Source organism: Mustela erminea, chromosome 21 (genome assembly GCF_009829155.1).
Source record: "Mustela erminea isolate mMusErm1 chromosome 21, mMusErm1.Pri, whole genome shotgun sequence".
Taxonomy (NCBI): Eukaryota; Metazoa; Chordata; class Mammalia; order Carnivora; family Mustelidae; genus Mustela; species Mustela erminea.
Genome location: NC_045634.1, coordinates 24,700,790 through 24,716,868, shown reverse-complemented (window position 1 = coordinate 24,716,868; position 16,079 = coordinate 24,700,790). Strand labels below are relative to the sequence as shown.

General features: G+C 38.1%; 1 protein-coding gene across 17 annotated transcripts in view; it reads right to left on the bottom strand.

The window, feature by feature from the left end:
* The window catches only part of SORBS2 (sorbin and SH3 domain containing 2), a 137,913-nt gene that overhangs the window by 38,735 nt on the left and 83,099 nt on the right, over nt 1-16,079 (bottom strand). For 6 of the 17 annotated variants that reach the window (XM_032329182.1, XM_032329191.1, XM_032329183.1 and 3 more), the window contains 2 exons: nt 15,560-15,674; nt 855-904 (listed from right to left, as the gene is read on the bottom strand). In XM_032329182.1, the coding sequence (XP_032185073.1) occupies nt 855-904; nt 15,560-15,674 (165 nt within the window). Of the gene's footprint in view, nt 1-854; nt 905-5,650; nt 5,708-7,449; nt 7,534-8,232; nt 8,392-15,559; nt 15,675-16,079 lie in introns of all 17 variants that reach the window. The other 11 variants (XM_032329180.1, XM_032329181.1, XM_032329187.1 and 8 more) reach the window with 4 other exon arrangements.

Genomic DNA, 16,079 nt, shown 5'->3' with positions numbered 1-16,079 from the left:
ACATGCCACAGGGGAGGAAAAGACTGAAAAGGAAGACATCTGGTGAGACAAATTTCTCTTACCTCATGGTTTCCCTATGGCTTGTTGTTGATGGTACAATGTGGCTGAGAGTTTGTATTAATCACCATTGCTATTGAACTGTGTATGAATTTCTGCAGCGCTATGAAGTAAGTGTGATATTTAAAGCCAACCATCAGAACTTATCTTGGCAGACTTCTAGAACAGTTAGGACTAGTGGTTCCAGATTATTCTCGTTCAATTCTAGTTTGTCTCTGCTCCTTGCCAATGTTGTGAACTTGGTAAGTTATAAGGCCTAATTTTAGTTTATTCAGAGATAAAGTGGGGAGGATAGCACTTAGCTCATCGTGGTATCTTAAGGATCGAATATGTTTATGTACTTAGAATGTCTAGTATATAATAAGACCCCATTTATTGTAATAACAATGTTTCTGATTTATGTGGTGAGCATGTAATATGTAGAACATAATTTAGAAATTTTCTAGTAAGTTATACATTTTTCAAATATACTATCATAAGCATCACCTAATAATATTGAAAATTAGATTTTATAATTCCCATTCAAAGAAAAGAAAACTGAGCTTAGAGGAGACAGGAAAGGGAAGAATTTCCCAGTAAAGAAATCCAGAATTATTTCATTTAATTTTTATAAACTTTTGAATATGATCATATGAAATGATGTAAAAACAAAATGAAACAACTTCATAAAGTAGGTGCCCCAAATAATAATGAGTGATAACATAACCCTCATTATTATTTTGCTAAGTACCATTCCTATTAAAAGAGAGATCACTGGTATATAATATTCTGGTCGCATGCTGCAATGACGTTCTTACCTAGTAGGTCTTTCCAGGCTTCTGTCTATAGAGGATTGATACAGGGAGGCCTGTTAAGATAGAAAAATAGTTCCATGAAAATTTTTCCAGGACAAAATTTCATTTGTCCTTGGACATTAAACTAGGTATCCTAAAAAAGAGTATTATAAAAGCTGAGATGAAAAATCCCATTTATCTTGGTCATAAAATGTCTTTCAAAGAGAAAACATGTAACCTGATTTCTACTTTCTTTCTATCTACTTTCTCTTTTGATATACCACACTGTATTTTTCTGCCTAACTCAAATTATCCACAGCCCAAACATTGCCTGGGGGAGAAAAGAAAAGTCGTTAAGCACTTCTTCATATAGGAAATAGACTGTAAATAGAAATTTTCTGCATCAAGGAATGGTTTGATGTTTAAAAAAATATTTGTAATCATCATTCAGCCCTTATACAACATAACCCGTCTTTATAATTTTTCCGTTGTGTTGCCTGGTATTCTCTTTAGAATATAACATTAAAAAAAGAAAAGAATATAACATTTAAGCAGAACTTGAGACATCTTTCCTCTGTCAACACAGGCATGGCATCTTAATAATACCACAGAATTTGGTTTGAAATTAAACTAAGCTGCCTGGTATTTAAATCAGGGGCAGAGTGGCATCTTTCAAAATAGCTAAGTTCAGAGTAGATTTAAAATAAATGATTAATAAACCAAAATGTAACCTTTTTTTAAAAAAGAAGTAGATTTTTAAAATTTTCATGAGAACATCAACTCTCAACTGTCCATGGTTGTAGGAATAAAGAAAAACAGAAAATACAAATTGATACATAATTCCAAATGCTTATTGTACACACCATTTTCATACTCAATTGTACTGCACTGAACAGTACAGTGAAATAGATATTAGGCAGAAATATTAGATAGGACTTTTTCACTCCACACGACCATCTACCAGAATAAACATTGAAATATCTAAGGCAAGAGAGATCTGTATTGAGCTCTTGAGTATTTGAAATGACAATGCAAGATGAGTGAAAGTAGTTGTGGGGTGATGTCTAGAGTATACAGGGAATGTATATACAAGTATATATGTGTGATATTATATATATAATATTATTATATATTAATAATATTATGATATTATATATATTTTATATATATTGTCTTGCTTTGGGGCATATTTGATGGTGAATTATTTATCCCAAACTTTGGTTTGATGAAGAACTGAAATTGTAGCTTGAAAATGTGCTTCCCTATGGAAGTTTGAAAATGTCAGCCCAAAAGAGCAGGATTTGACAGATTTTATCTAAAGTTCCCATCACATAGAAATATTTTACCAGAGTATTACAAACCCACTTGGTGGAAATTAAACCACACTTTAAAAACGATTTCCATAACCTTATTTTCTACTTATAAATTAGCACCAATTAACCAATTAGAATATTAACATTCTTTATGTAGATTCTTTATGGAAATCAGTCTGACAAGCCCTCTTATGCGTAACTCTAAAAAATTGGTTCTGTTAATTAATATTTTCATTTAATTCCATCTTACTGAGTGAGAATGGAACCTTGCCCAGAAGCAAACAAAAGCACCTTTCTGCTAGAGATCATCCTCCCTTCCTTCTAGACAGAAAAAGCATATTTTAATATTTGTAATTCTTAGAAAACATTTAGATTCCTAGGTTCTCAACTAATATAAAATTAGAAGAAAAAAATTTGGTCCACTAATCTGGTGAATGTAAATGATGACTTAGCTTGCTGAACTCTGGATTGGACCCTGGAAAGGTGAAAAAAATGAATACTAAATAAGAAGGAAAGCAAACAAGTAAACATATTATATTCTGGTGTAGAAATATTAATTCTATACGTTTGTGGAAGAGCAACACCAAACAGCCTCAGAGCCTTGTGGCTTGTGTGGATCATGACCTTCGTGGACAACCCAATGACGAACCGTAGCTGGTTGTCAAGAAGTGTCGATTGCAGAACGTCCGTAATCACCCCGGAGTGATCAGTGACTTTGAATGGCCAGCTTGGAATGAGCCTGAACAAAATTGTAATGTGGGATATAACACAGCCTAGGCAGTGACGGGTCTCATTGATAAATCAATGGTGTTTTAGATTTAGGCAAAGAAACTACAATTATGTCTCCTTGTGCTGGTTTCCACAATCCAAAATAAACTGAAACCAATTTTGTGATTTTTCTGAAAGGTCAAAGGAAAAAGTCCAGTATAAAATTATAAGGAGGGGTGCCTGGGTGGCTCAGTGGGTTAAGCCTCTGCCTTTGGCTCAGGTCATGATCCCAGAGTCCTGGGATCGAGCCCCACATGAGGCTCTCTGCTCGGCAGGGAGCCTGCTTCCCCCTCTTTCTCTGCCTGCCTCTCTGCCTGCTTGTGACCTCTCTCTCTCTCTGTCAAATAAATAAATTAAATCTTTAAAAAATTATAAGGAAATAGTAAAATGTCTAGATAGATGGCTAAGAGAGAAACTTAATGATAATTATGTGAATGATATTCATTCTGAAATGGAAATCGTCTCCAGAAAAAAGGTAACCTCTTTTACCTATTGTGATCTACTGAGTTTATATATTACCATATTTTCACATACCTAAATGAAGTTCATTTTAATACAGTATGGACACTGACTCACTCTACTAAGTGATCGTATGATTAAACTTTGCTTAAAAGTCCTTAATTGTTCTCCCTTAATGCCAGTTTCTCAGTTTTATGGGTTAGAAAGTATGTTATTCATGGCATATGCTAGGCACTTAATAAATGGTAGTTAAGGTAATGTAAGTTAATCAATTACAGATTTTACCAGAAATGTTTTACGTAAGGATATTGAAGATAGAATCCAGTACCTTATCAGAATATTTTTGTATACACTGAAACACCATAATGGGAAATTAATATACTACAGAATCATACAATAGTCCTTCTCAGTTCCAAAGACATAATGGCAAATTAGTTTAACCACCAGCAAAGTGCTTTTTTATGTGACTTTTTTTTGCCAGTACTATCACATGTAGAATGCAGAGTTAAGTTTCTGCTATCTTTAGCCCAAGAGTTATCATGTAATGTTAATTATGGGAACTTTTTTCACAAAAATAGTTAACACGGAATAGTATTAAGTAAATAACTTGTTTCTTAAAGTCTTGAATTCTACATGCATCTCTTGGACGTGCTAAGAAGTGTGGTAGAAAGGGAATGGCGTGGAGGTGAAGGCTATGAGATTTGTGTTTTATTTTTAACTTGCTGTCATCTGACCTTGTGATCTTGGACATAATTTTAAAAAAATCGTTGGGCTCTACTTTTCTTGACTTAAAAATGAGTGAGTTGGACTTGGTAATCTCAAAATTTTCTGCCCATTCTAATGATCCACCTTAAAAACATCCTAGAATTATCAGACCAACGTATCAGAAAAACACCTGACCAGACTGAATTCCAAAGTAAATTCTCATTCTCTTTGTAGGTCGAAATGCCTTTCCTCAGTTGTGAAGGTAACATAACATACAAAACAGAATTGCTTGTTATATTTGATGGTCTTTAGGGTTATAAGCCTTAGGAATGACTGCAGTCTAGAATGTTCTTGAGTATTCTATTTTGCTTTTTATTGAATATATAAATATTTTGATTACTTCTGTCTGAGCATGCGCTCTGATGCCTAGTTCAGAATCACAGATTGAATCTTCGGGGGGTGGAGATTTCCTGCTGAGACTGTGCCCATAACCACTACGTGTCCGAAGTACTCTCTGAGGCATTGGTGTCTTCCTACTTTTATTTTCTAGTTGCACATATTTAACCCAGTTAAGACTTTTTGATGACGATAAGTTATTTATGAAGTGTTTTTGTATATACTGAGGACCACAGAGAAACCACTGTGTAAAACCAGTTTATATACTCTGCTCCCATTCTAGCTGCTTCTAAGAGTTACCACAGAGAGGCTGATGTTTAGCAAAATTGTCACTTTTGCTTAGGTCAACCAGTAAGTCTTAAATCTGCCTTCCAAAATCATTTCATTTTTTTTCTTTGCAGAAATCAGGATAAAAAGCTTTGACTCTGGAGTTTCTCTTCCTTTTTCAGACTCTCTTTGACGCAATCAAATAAAATGTAGCACTGCCTGGCATATATTTTTTTTACCTAGTGGATTGCCGTGAGGATTCTAAAACAGAGACAGCAAATGCATTTCATCTCATCTGCCAGTTATAACCCATTACAGTGGCTGCCTGGATGGTAGCATTGAGAAGGATTAGTAATGCCTGTCAAGGATGTGGAACTGGGAAATCGGGACATACATCCCAGTTGTTTGTCAACTCTATTCTTGATCCTAGCTGGTGCTAAAATCCACAAATCGTATTTAGGAAAATGAAAGACTTACATAAATTTTAAGAATATGTGGGCCATAAACATGTAATTAAGAACCTAACTGTCATTCTGCACCTCCAAGCGTGATGGCAAAATGGCTCTGTGTAGTCTTTGACCGTCTAATCAAAACAGATGCTTGATACAAGCACTAAGCGTGCACTTTTGATTTTTTTTTAATTGTCACACTCCTGGACACCAGGACTGTGTTGAATAGTTCAACGGAAATTGACGGCTGGAATGATTCTTCACCACGTTTCAGAAAGAGCCAACCACAACTTTGGAATGATTAATGTCTAAGCAATGATGCTGGATACGACACAATGATGCAAAGATAGATTTTTCCAAAACAGCTTAGACACTGTGGTGAGTTGTTACAACATGGACGGTTCAGAATCACAGTATCAGCTCCTAAGAGAGACATCTGAAAAAGAGAATAATTTGTTTTTACCTCATTGGAAACACCAGAAGAATGATCTCGAACATAGTCCAGAGCCTTTTTAGGGGGCTGGGTGTAGATGCACCACATAAGCAGAAGGTGTAGAGATGGAATGGAGGAGAGTCAATGGCAGCAAGGAATGGACATGTGGAAAAGGTGACAACAGTTAGAAACTGAGTGCTGACAGCGTCAGACACACATAAAGAGCGCACGAATGGAGCCAAACGGGGGTGGCCTAGGAGGAAGAGTGCAGTGTTCGTAAATATTCTCAAGCACTGGGCAAAATCACTAGCGATGGGATTAGTATATTTATAAACTCATTTGGTCACATCAACATGAGCACTCATGGTCTCTAGCCACAAAGGAAGCCAAGTTACATTAAAGAGACATTAAAGGCACAGGTAGAGAGCATGCTGGTGAGTTTCCATGTGGGGCCGAACATGATTATAGAAAAATGCTGATAGTTTAGGCTCAGAACAGAAATTCATCTAGTCCCTACACACCAGGTAATCAGTAATATCAATACATACAAAATAAAGCTAGAGGATTTTTTTCTCTAAAATAAAATGCATTTATATGAATACTTATAGAAATAAGGGGGAAAATGAGAGAAAACGCTTTTTCTATTAGGTATAAAAAGTCTAGGAAAAATTCTTTGGTTTATATTCCTTTACAGTCACTTTTGATCCAGTTCAATAAGAGGAAACCTAACCAAGTGTCCTTTGCATTTTAATGGATGACGGATACAACTATAACCACTCAGTAACCAATAAATATACGGTCAGTTTAGGAGTATATAAATCAGTATCTGATACGGTAAAAGAAAGATCACACTCTCTGATCTTCAATAAAGTTCTGTGCAATGGAATTGTTCTGTTCTTTAAAAATTGTAAAATTCAGGAACATCAGTAAGACTTTAAAAAAATACCTAAATGACGCCTATCAAACGTATAGCTATTGGTAGATAGAGATCCCCAATGAAACTTTTAATAAAGGAAACTGTCATTTAGGGCTGGTGTTGACTCTTTTTCCCAAGTACACTAAGCAATTCTCGTTAGGCCCACCTTTGGTGGGGGTCTGGGGCCAAGATGTTTCACTAACATGAAACTAGAAATCAAGGTTCACAGAATTTCTTTATTTTTTCTCTTTCCTTATATCCCTAAGAGTAAAGGAGATATTTTATAGAGGTATTTCTAATACTGACAGTATAGTACTGAAGGAATTGGACAGAGATTTTTGGTGTGTTCAATAAGCCTGGGGTTTTAACTTCTGACTCTACCACTTGCTAGCCTGTGCAAAGTACTTGTCCTCTCTGGTCTCTGGTTTCTTCTTATTGGAAGAGCCTCCAGAGAACTGAGATAATGAGCTCAGAACCCAGCACTCGCCAGTGCTTGGTAGTTCTTCAGCAAATGGGAGCTATAATAATAGTAATTATTTTCATAGATGTCACTCTATTTCTTCTGATTGAACTAGACCAAAATGGACTCTAAACAAATATAAATCTTCTATAAACCTCTAACAATTGCCTGAATATTCTAGGACAGAAACTATCTCAGCGTTATGAATTTGTTTAGATATGATCTTCCTAATGCATGAGGCACGGTAGAGACAAAGCACATAGGAAGGGTCTGAGCAGGGTTAACCATTTGGTACAGAAACGGATGAGGGCTCAGCCGTACCCAATTTGTCTAAACAGAATACATTTGACTTTTGTTTTGTAAATGACACCTATCTCTTCTGGTAATGGTATTTTTCATCAATCAAACAACATTCTCCTAATTTTCTTATATTAATAGTCTAGCCTCACTTACCGGGCGTCCAAACTCCAGTTCTGAAAAGAATTTATACCAGGGCTCATTTTCTAAATCTATGTCATCTGGATTTATGCGATCAGTCTGGAGCAGATGTGAAGGAAAAAGGGAAGGAAGAGGCACACTGAGCTGAGTGAGGGCAACGCCGTGTGGTATGAAAAACACGCACGCGCATTTGCACGCAAACATGCACCAACTCTCATCCCACAAATCTTAGCAGGAGAGAACAAAGGATGTAAAGTAAAATGAGTAAAATTAGGATATGAAGATGAGCTTCGATGGCATCACCTAGGCCCCTAGTCAATTCCTCTGTCCATCTCTGGCTTTTTTTGAATTTGCAGAAATACGAAAAACGCCGTGACGGCCAGAAGGAACATGGATAGCATCCCAGAACTAGGCTAACGGTAGCCGATTCAGGTTAAAATAGACTCAACTTAGTCACCAAGTAGTTGATCTGGGGGAGTCGCTCCACCGCCCCTGTCCTCACTGATGCCAGCATATAAGGCTGCGTTCCGCAGGCAGCTGGCTTGGGTGCAGGTATGCGGAGAGCGTGGCGGAGAGGGGGAGGGAGAAGGTGGGGACAGAAGTGGGGGGAGGGGTGAAAGGTGCTGGGGGGCTGTTAGGGGTCGACTGGCACGAAGAACCTGGGGTCTAGTTGCGAAAGTAAGGGGCAGCAAGGTGGAGTCAGCTAGGGTCAGGCTGTCCCCTTAGCCTCTGGAAAGCAAGGGCTACCCCTGATTTTCCCGAAGGGCATTAGAAAAGGTAATGAAGGAAGGAGCTCACCAAGGTGGGGGAAAGAGTCGGGGTGCACGGGCTTGGTATGGGGAGGCCAGTCCTGGGCAGAGGGGAGGGGCTACCCGTTACTTCTCCGTCTCTTGAAACAGAAAGAGGCTTCCGGCCGGGTTCTTTTGGAACAGGTGTCAGAGTTGTTGGGAGAGGGGGCTGTAAGAAAGGGGTGAAGGAAACACTGATTCGTTAGATGGAGCTTCTTGATGGGACGAAGAGGACACCAGTGAGCAGGAGGAAATGTTTCAGAAAAGTTAAGGTGCCCCTGGGGAGACCCAGATAACTTAGAGAATGGTCTGGACCCCTGAAAAGATGTGAAGACAAGGAGCCTCCTAGAAAGTGAGGCATGGTGACATTTTATGAGCTACCACCCCAAGAATCTCCTTCTCCTGTCTACCTTCAGCTGGAGAAATGGATCTGGAGGTGGCTGGGTTTTCACACTACTGTAGCTGGCCAAGTGTGGGGAGAATCGCACTCTGGTTTGGTTGACACTGTGATTCAGGGAAGAAGCCAATTTTCATAGTTGACTTGCTCCCCTCTGGTGGTGTTTCTGAGTATTGTGAAAACTAGGAGTGTGAATATCAACAGCTTGAGAAAGTACATACAATTGCTTTAGTAGTGGAAAATCCAGACATGGAACATTTACTTTATCCACAATATCCTGAATGCTTTTACATAATATACGCCTGATCAGACTGATTCATACCATGGACTTAATATTAAATGAAGATGCTTAAAGTACCACATGTGGGTTATTACTTCTTTAACCATTATTTGCATGACACTAATTAAACATGGTGTAGCTGGACAGTGATATTTTAAGTCAGGAAAAATATATATATATATCTCAGTTCCCTAAAAGCCATTCACCTTGGCCAGGAAAGGACATAATCTTCATACTATCGAGGGTTTTGAGATAGCAGTCCCTATTCAAACAAAACCCATTATTTTGACATTAGCTTGTCCAAGTGTTTTATTGCCTTTTTGAATTCCCAATCATTTTGTTAATAGGATAGAGTCTGTGTGCAAGAATCAATTATATCCAGAGTATTTTTAGAGATGAGCTTTTTATTTCAATATTTTATAATAGGAGATTATCATGGTAGCTACAGACAGCGATAGGAAAATTTGAGGCATCATAACAAAATAGTAAAAGGGCCTAAGTTATCCAAAAGATGTGATGATCATAATGATAAAGACCTTGAGTAATTCTGGGGGATGTTTATGTGGAATGGTGAGTGATAAAAGCCGAATTCAGTCATGTGTTTCTACAGTATTTGTAATGATATCGTGAAGCCTGTGTTTGGATGAACACAGGAAGAAAACACAATTTACCAAAAACAAAACAAAACAAAAAAACAAAACAGCAACAACAAAAACAACTCACAATGGCATTCTGGTATTGAGATGGTTCTTTTCCTTCTTTTAAAATCTTATTTTGCATATATAATGGAGTACTATGCAGCCATCAAAAGAAATGAAATCTGCCTTTTGCAACGACGTAGATGGAACTAGAGGGTATTAGGCTGAGCGAATAAGTCAGTCAGAGAAAGACATTATCATATGATCTCCCCGGTATGAAGAATTTGAGAGGCAATGTGGGGGGTTGGGTGGGTAGGGAAGGAAAAACAGAAACAAGATGGGATTGGGAGGGAGACAAACCATAAGAGACTCTTAATCTCACAAAACAAACTGAGGGTTGCTGGGGGGAGTGGGGTAGGGAGAGGGTGGCTGGGTGATGGACACTGGGGAGGGTGTGTGCTATGGTGAGTGCTGTGAAGTGTGTAAACCTGGCGATTCACAGACCTGTACCCCTGGGGCTAATAATATATTCTATGTTAAAAAAAAATGAAATCTTACTTTGCTTTACTATCATAATGTTGTGGAGAATATCCTGTAATTACTATGGTAAATATTGCAGAAAACCTGATTCAATTTATAATTGATTCTATAGTGCAAAGTACTAATTGAGATTTTGATCTTAGCTAAAATGCAGTTTTCCTCCTGTTATTTAGATAATGGCTATAGAATATGAATATTTATGGAGTAGCTCTACTGGAGCTGAATTTTTAGAGTAATTGACATTAGAGGGAATTTTCTTTTTTTTTCTTTTTAAAATTTTTTTCAAAGATTTTTGTTTACTTATTACAGAAAGCACGTGCAAGCTGGGGGGAGGGGCAGAGGGCGCAGACTCACCGCTGAAGTTAGACTCAATCCCAGGACCCTGAGAACGTGACCAAGCCAAAGGCAGCCACTTAACGGACTGAGCCACCCAAGCACCCTGACATTGGAAAGAATTTTCTAGTAGTTTTTGTTCTGTCTATAGAGGCCTAGTACTTCTTCCACAAGAAAACGAATCTTTGATTCTTTCAAATCTCCTTGCTTTTAATATTATAAACTTAATAATATTACCAATTCTTGATTTTATGATTCTGGTTTCACATTTAGCATTTTGTTTTGCTAAAGGGAGATAGAAATTTCTCTTAGAGTAAACAAATTTGTTTAAAAAACATTTTGAACGGCAGAGGGCAGCAAATTTACTAAAAAAATAAGTATATTTACCAGTGGTTACAACTTCATTTTAACTTTCACCTTAAGAAAATACATAACAGATACACGAAATCCTGATGTATAGAAGTATATTTCTATGATAGAATGTGGAAAAGGAAGACTATCTACCATCTTGCACCATAACTTTGAATGACAGTTTTTAATTATGATTTTTTAGGTTAAAAATTTAATGTAGTCTCAGATTCTAGTGTCATCTAGAATCCATCCAGTAGAGAGAATGCCCCCAAACAATGATCATTGATAATTATCTATAATGTTGGAACTTAATGAGAGGCATACATTTGAGTATAGCTTTTATTTTATGGTAGAGAGATGCAAGTGGCAGAACTAGAATTTTCTTTTCACTGTGGTTGACCTATTGAATCGCCTTAGTTATGCAACAATGATATGTATTATGTAGCAATCTAGATCCCTGCTAAGGTATACAGAAACCTCACAAAAGTCAGTGGTAGATAGACACATGGTCCGCCAACAGTCATATATACACACTCAGAATCTCACTAAATCAACACTTTCCATGCAAAACTTGAAAGTTCCTTTGAGTTGTTTGACACCAATGTGAACACTGGGAAACTTAGGAAGCCTGATCATGTGTTACTCTAATTGCTCATAAAAACAACCAAAAAAAAGCAGATACACTGTTGCACATTTTTCTGATCTTTTTTGTTCTCTTCTTACTTTGAAAAACCTAGCAAATCTGTGCTGAAAACAAATGTGTTTCAGTGCAAGAGGAAGCATTTAAGAAAATCTAAAACTATAAATCGGACGGATTCTTTTTTAAAGACAATCAAGGGTGAGCCGTTCTTAAAGTTTTTATGTTTTCTACAATTTCAAAGCATTTAGTTGCTTTTGAGGTTACAGAAATTCTACTCTTCTCCATATTCTCATTGTAGGCATGTAATTTCTGTATGTGGTTCCAAACAAAAAGAAGTGTTCACATAACTTAGTTCTTAAAAATTTATGCTCATTAGATTTTAAAGCTTTAATGGTATTCACCACTGTGTTTTATATTTATTCTGGTTCCACAGTAAATGATACATGTATTGAGAGTTGGATTCAAACCACCAGATGAAACTCCCCAAATTTTTATACATTAAGCTTTGACGATCATCCTGGATAAGGAAGTATAAGTTCACTGCAGGTTTAAATTGCATTTCAGCTCTGTTTTCGGTGATTATTTCTTTCTGCTTTTATCATTATGTACTGGCTTAGTTACTGTAAAGAAAGGTAATGTCTTCCTATTGTTTTCATTAGACCACATACAGAGAGATCCTGAATATGTGCTTAATTTGATTTGATTTAATTTAATGTAATTTAATTTTGGCTCACCTATAAATATATACAATCCAGATGGGATGTAAAGTTTCTATTAATATAATCTCAGCAGAGAGTTTGTGTGATTGCTTCACGGACTACATGTGGTTCAAGTCCATTAATGGTAAATTCCTGGTAATTGCGAAGTACTTTTGTAGATCAAAGATTAGGCCCCTTTAATCAATGTTTTCAAACTTACAGTCAAATGAACATCTACAGCTTTCAAGAAACTGCACTGACCTTTACTCTCCTGCTAAACCCGAAACACTTCTACCATTGATTCCTAAGGAAGAAGGGCATCCCTTTGGCCAGAGTCTGGGGGAGGACTTTTATTCAAGCGGTTTGGCCCCCTCTGCCCACTGTGTATTTCAGGGAATCAGGGGATTAGGGAACCACAGTTACTAATAGCCGTATGTCAGATCCCCTTTGTGTATTTTGATGGACACCCACGTTGCCGTTTGTTGCTAGGAAAGTATAGACTTTATAGATGAGCCACAGAACAGGGATCAACCCTCACCGGTTTTACCCACTAACCACAAGGGTAAAACCTATATTCATTCATTCAGTTATTAGTCCGATGGCTATTCACTAAACACCTACCATGTGCCAGGCATTGTGCTGGGTGCTGGGGATACAACGCGTGCACTAGACACGGTCCCTGCCTTCAAGGTGCTTAACATCTAATGAGGGACACAGGCAAGTCAAGGGGCCGTTAGAATTCAGGGTGTCAGGAGGAAATGCCCATTGCTATAGGCACACAGTAAGGGAGTTTTACTTCCCATCCCCGTCCCCAGGTGTCAGCCATGGTGCCCTGGGGAAAAAGAGACAAGGCCACAGGTGAGATGGGACGGACAGAGAGCTTTCCTGGCAGAGGACGGGCCTGTACAAAAGTCCAGAAGGCAGGCATTGAAGGCTGTCTGTCTAGCTGGCTCACGGCGAGTTGGCAGGAAGAGCAGGAAGAGACACGAGGCCGGAGAGGTCAGCGGGGGCCAGACCACAAGGTTTTTTGGAAATTACATGAAGAAATTTGGGTTTTGCTCTCAGGGCACTTGAGGAGCATTAGGGAGCATAACTGGGTAGCTGTACCTCTCGTGCCGGCAATAGACACACTGTGACCAGCAGAGAGGAGGGGCCGGGGGAGGACTTTGAGAACTTTGAGAGAGTGCGGGGAGGCCAGGGTGATGCCTGGAGAGACTGGGCAGATGATGGGGTCATCTAGGAATTCAAAAGAGCAACAGAAAATTACCGAGAGTTTTGTATAATTTACAAAAACTAAATAGGAAAAGAGCAAAGGAATGCTCACAAACCGTCTGGGAGTAAAAAGACAGGAGAGCGCATTCCTTTGAAATCCTCAAGTTTTGTTCATTTGCTACTATACCACGATCATTTAGCAAATCTGCTCTTCATCTCCTACACCTTGTGGGTTAAAGATGCTCCCGGATCCTAAGGAAACCACAGCAGTCTCTGCGATATCACTGTGCAGTTAGACTTTTGTCGTCTTCTTTTTTTTTTTTTTTTTTCTGCTTTAGGGAGGCAATGAGAATGAATTCAGGGTGACAAGAAAAAAAGAGGATAGCCTGTTCCTAGAATAAAAAAAGGCCAGGCCAAAATGACACAGATGACTAGCCCAAATCCTTTTGCATAGCGCTGCCCCCCTGCAAAATTGCTCAGGAGGAATAAAAATGTTGGCTCTTTCAGTTTCTCCATATGACACCCATTCTCATTTCTTTCCAGGTTTCGTGGTTCCTTCCACTTCTTTTTGCCTGTGGCTGCAGAGCCCTGTCCATACCCAAATCTCCAGCAATGCCATGCTCCCAGAGCTTTCTCTCCTTCTTAGAATACAAGTCTAGCTTCGCATACTCATCGAATGAAAAAGTCAGAGCTCCTCAGGGTGGAGACTGTGTCTTGGTCACTACTGTGTCCCAGCACCGAATACGACATCAGGCACATAGTTGGTGCTCAGTAAATGTTACTGAATGACTCAATAATGGAAATATCCTGGTGAGGGAGCTTCTAAAACCCATCCTGTTTCCCGAGACCACAGCTACTAAAGCGTTCAGTACAATCACAGCGTTCTTATAAATTGTCAGGAAGATCACCAATGATCATTTAATTATTTACATTTAAATCTGAGGCTCATTATGTTGCAGAATTATTTGCTACTTTCAGTTTTTTGCAATGGTAACGTCATGGTTCACTCAATTCTCAGACTAGAAATTTCAAAGGATGATATGCAATTGTACAAGCCGGTAAACGAATTCAAAGTTTGCACTAAACCTTCAAACTAGTGATGTTCCTATTTTTTTTTTCTTTCAGTTTTTCTGGTGAGGTTCTGTTACTCTAAAAGATAAGAGTTATTTGAAGAAAGGCAAAGAAAGCTTACATAAACGTTATGTTTGAATTGTGTGATTATAAGGTTTTTGAACATATTTCTGAAGAACATAACCATAAATACAGGGTTTCAAAAATGAAATCAAGGGCGCTCATGTTGGGTGTGTTAAGGCAAGGGTTTCCAATCAAATTTCAGGGCTGGGCTTGCATTCTATGTAATAATGTGCTTTCTTGGATACTCTTAAAGGAGTGAACAAAGAAAACTTTTTCCTCTTCACTGACAGCACCCAAAATTCTTTTAAGACAATGAGGAGTGTAAATTATAGATGGACCTCTAGATGCAGGTTTTGATAGAGATGCCAAGGAATTATAGTTTCAAAGAGATCCAGAGGGCACGGTCGAGGAGGGAAAGCAGAGGACTCAGAAAGGGGGACTAGGAAAATAAAAACCAAGAGGGCCAGAGAATAACCCTATTTGTTATATTGCACTTGGAAGAACCAAGTGATTATTTTTAAGTTAATGTATCTTTTTGTTTGCATGGATGAAATAACTAGGAAAAACCTCTGCCAAGTTAAATAGAATCTTGATCCATTAGATGGACAATCAGGAAGCTTGAGGCTTGGTAACCTGGGAGAGATTTAATAAGAATCAATTAAAACAACTTGTTTTTTTAAAAGAAAGGCATTTGGGAAATTTCCCCTTAATTCAAAGAAACATTAAGCAACCGATGTGGAAGGGATGGACTTTGTGGGCCCATTTGTATCAGAGAGACTAACGCATGATTTTTCTCATTAGCAATGTAGACTAGCAATTAAGTATTGCATTTATGAATTTAAAAAACATTAAGCTCAGGGCTGTGATGAGGCACAGCTATAGTTCCATGAAAATGGGTCCCCTGTTTGGTTGGTAGGGATAATATATTAGAGAGCGAATCTCTAATTCTCAGACAAGAGGCACGAATCATGATACAAAATCAACTTGATTTCTAAACACCGCCAAATCCATAAATTACTTTTGCGACAAACATTGCTAAAGCATACAAACTTCAAGTCTGCTTGGGAACCCAGAAACCTAGAGAGCCGGCATTCTGTTTAGTGCTAGTGCTTACTGGTCTTTCATGCTGGAGAATGGATGACTTCCCGGGTTCATATTCAAAAATACTCCTTGGCTCAGAACGAAATTTTCTTGTGTCCACTTTTCTATCTGGAGGATCCCAGTCATGCCTAGAAATAAACAACAATTACATAAAAATAATTCTGTATGCTTCAAGCGGTACTAGAAAACCACTTGCTATCTGTTTACAAAGTGAATCTTAGCATAGGTTTTTAAAAAGTATCTCAGTATAGAAAGTTAATCTGCAAAAAACACTACATGTATATGTTGTTTTATATAAACGATTTAAGGAAAGCCATTCTTTTATTTCATATTATAGTTTCCTCTTTTTTTTTTTTTTTTTTTATGCATGATCCTGCTGGCTCAGTAACTCACACAGGGGTATACAGAAATGCACGCAGCCAGGACTCTCCTTGGAAACCCTGGGGATGGTGTACAAATCACAGCTGTGTATATTCATGTCAGAGTAAATGGCGGTTATGGTCCATTGAGTTATGTGAGTTTAGCTCACCGCT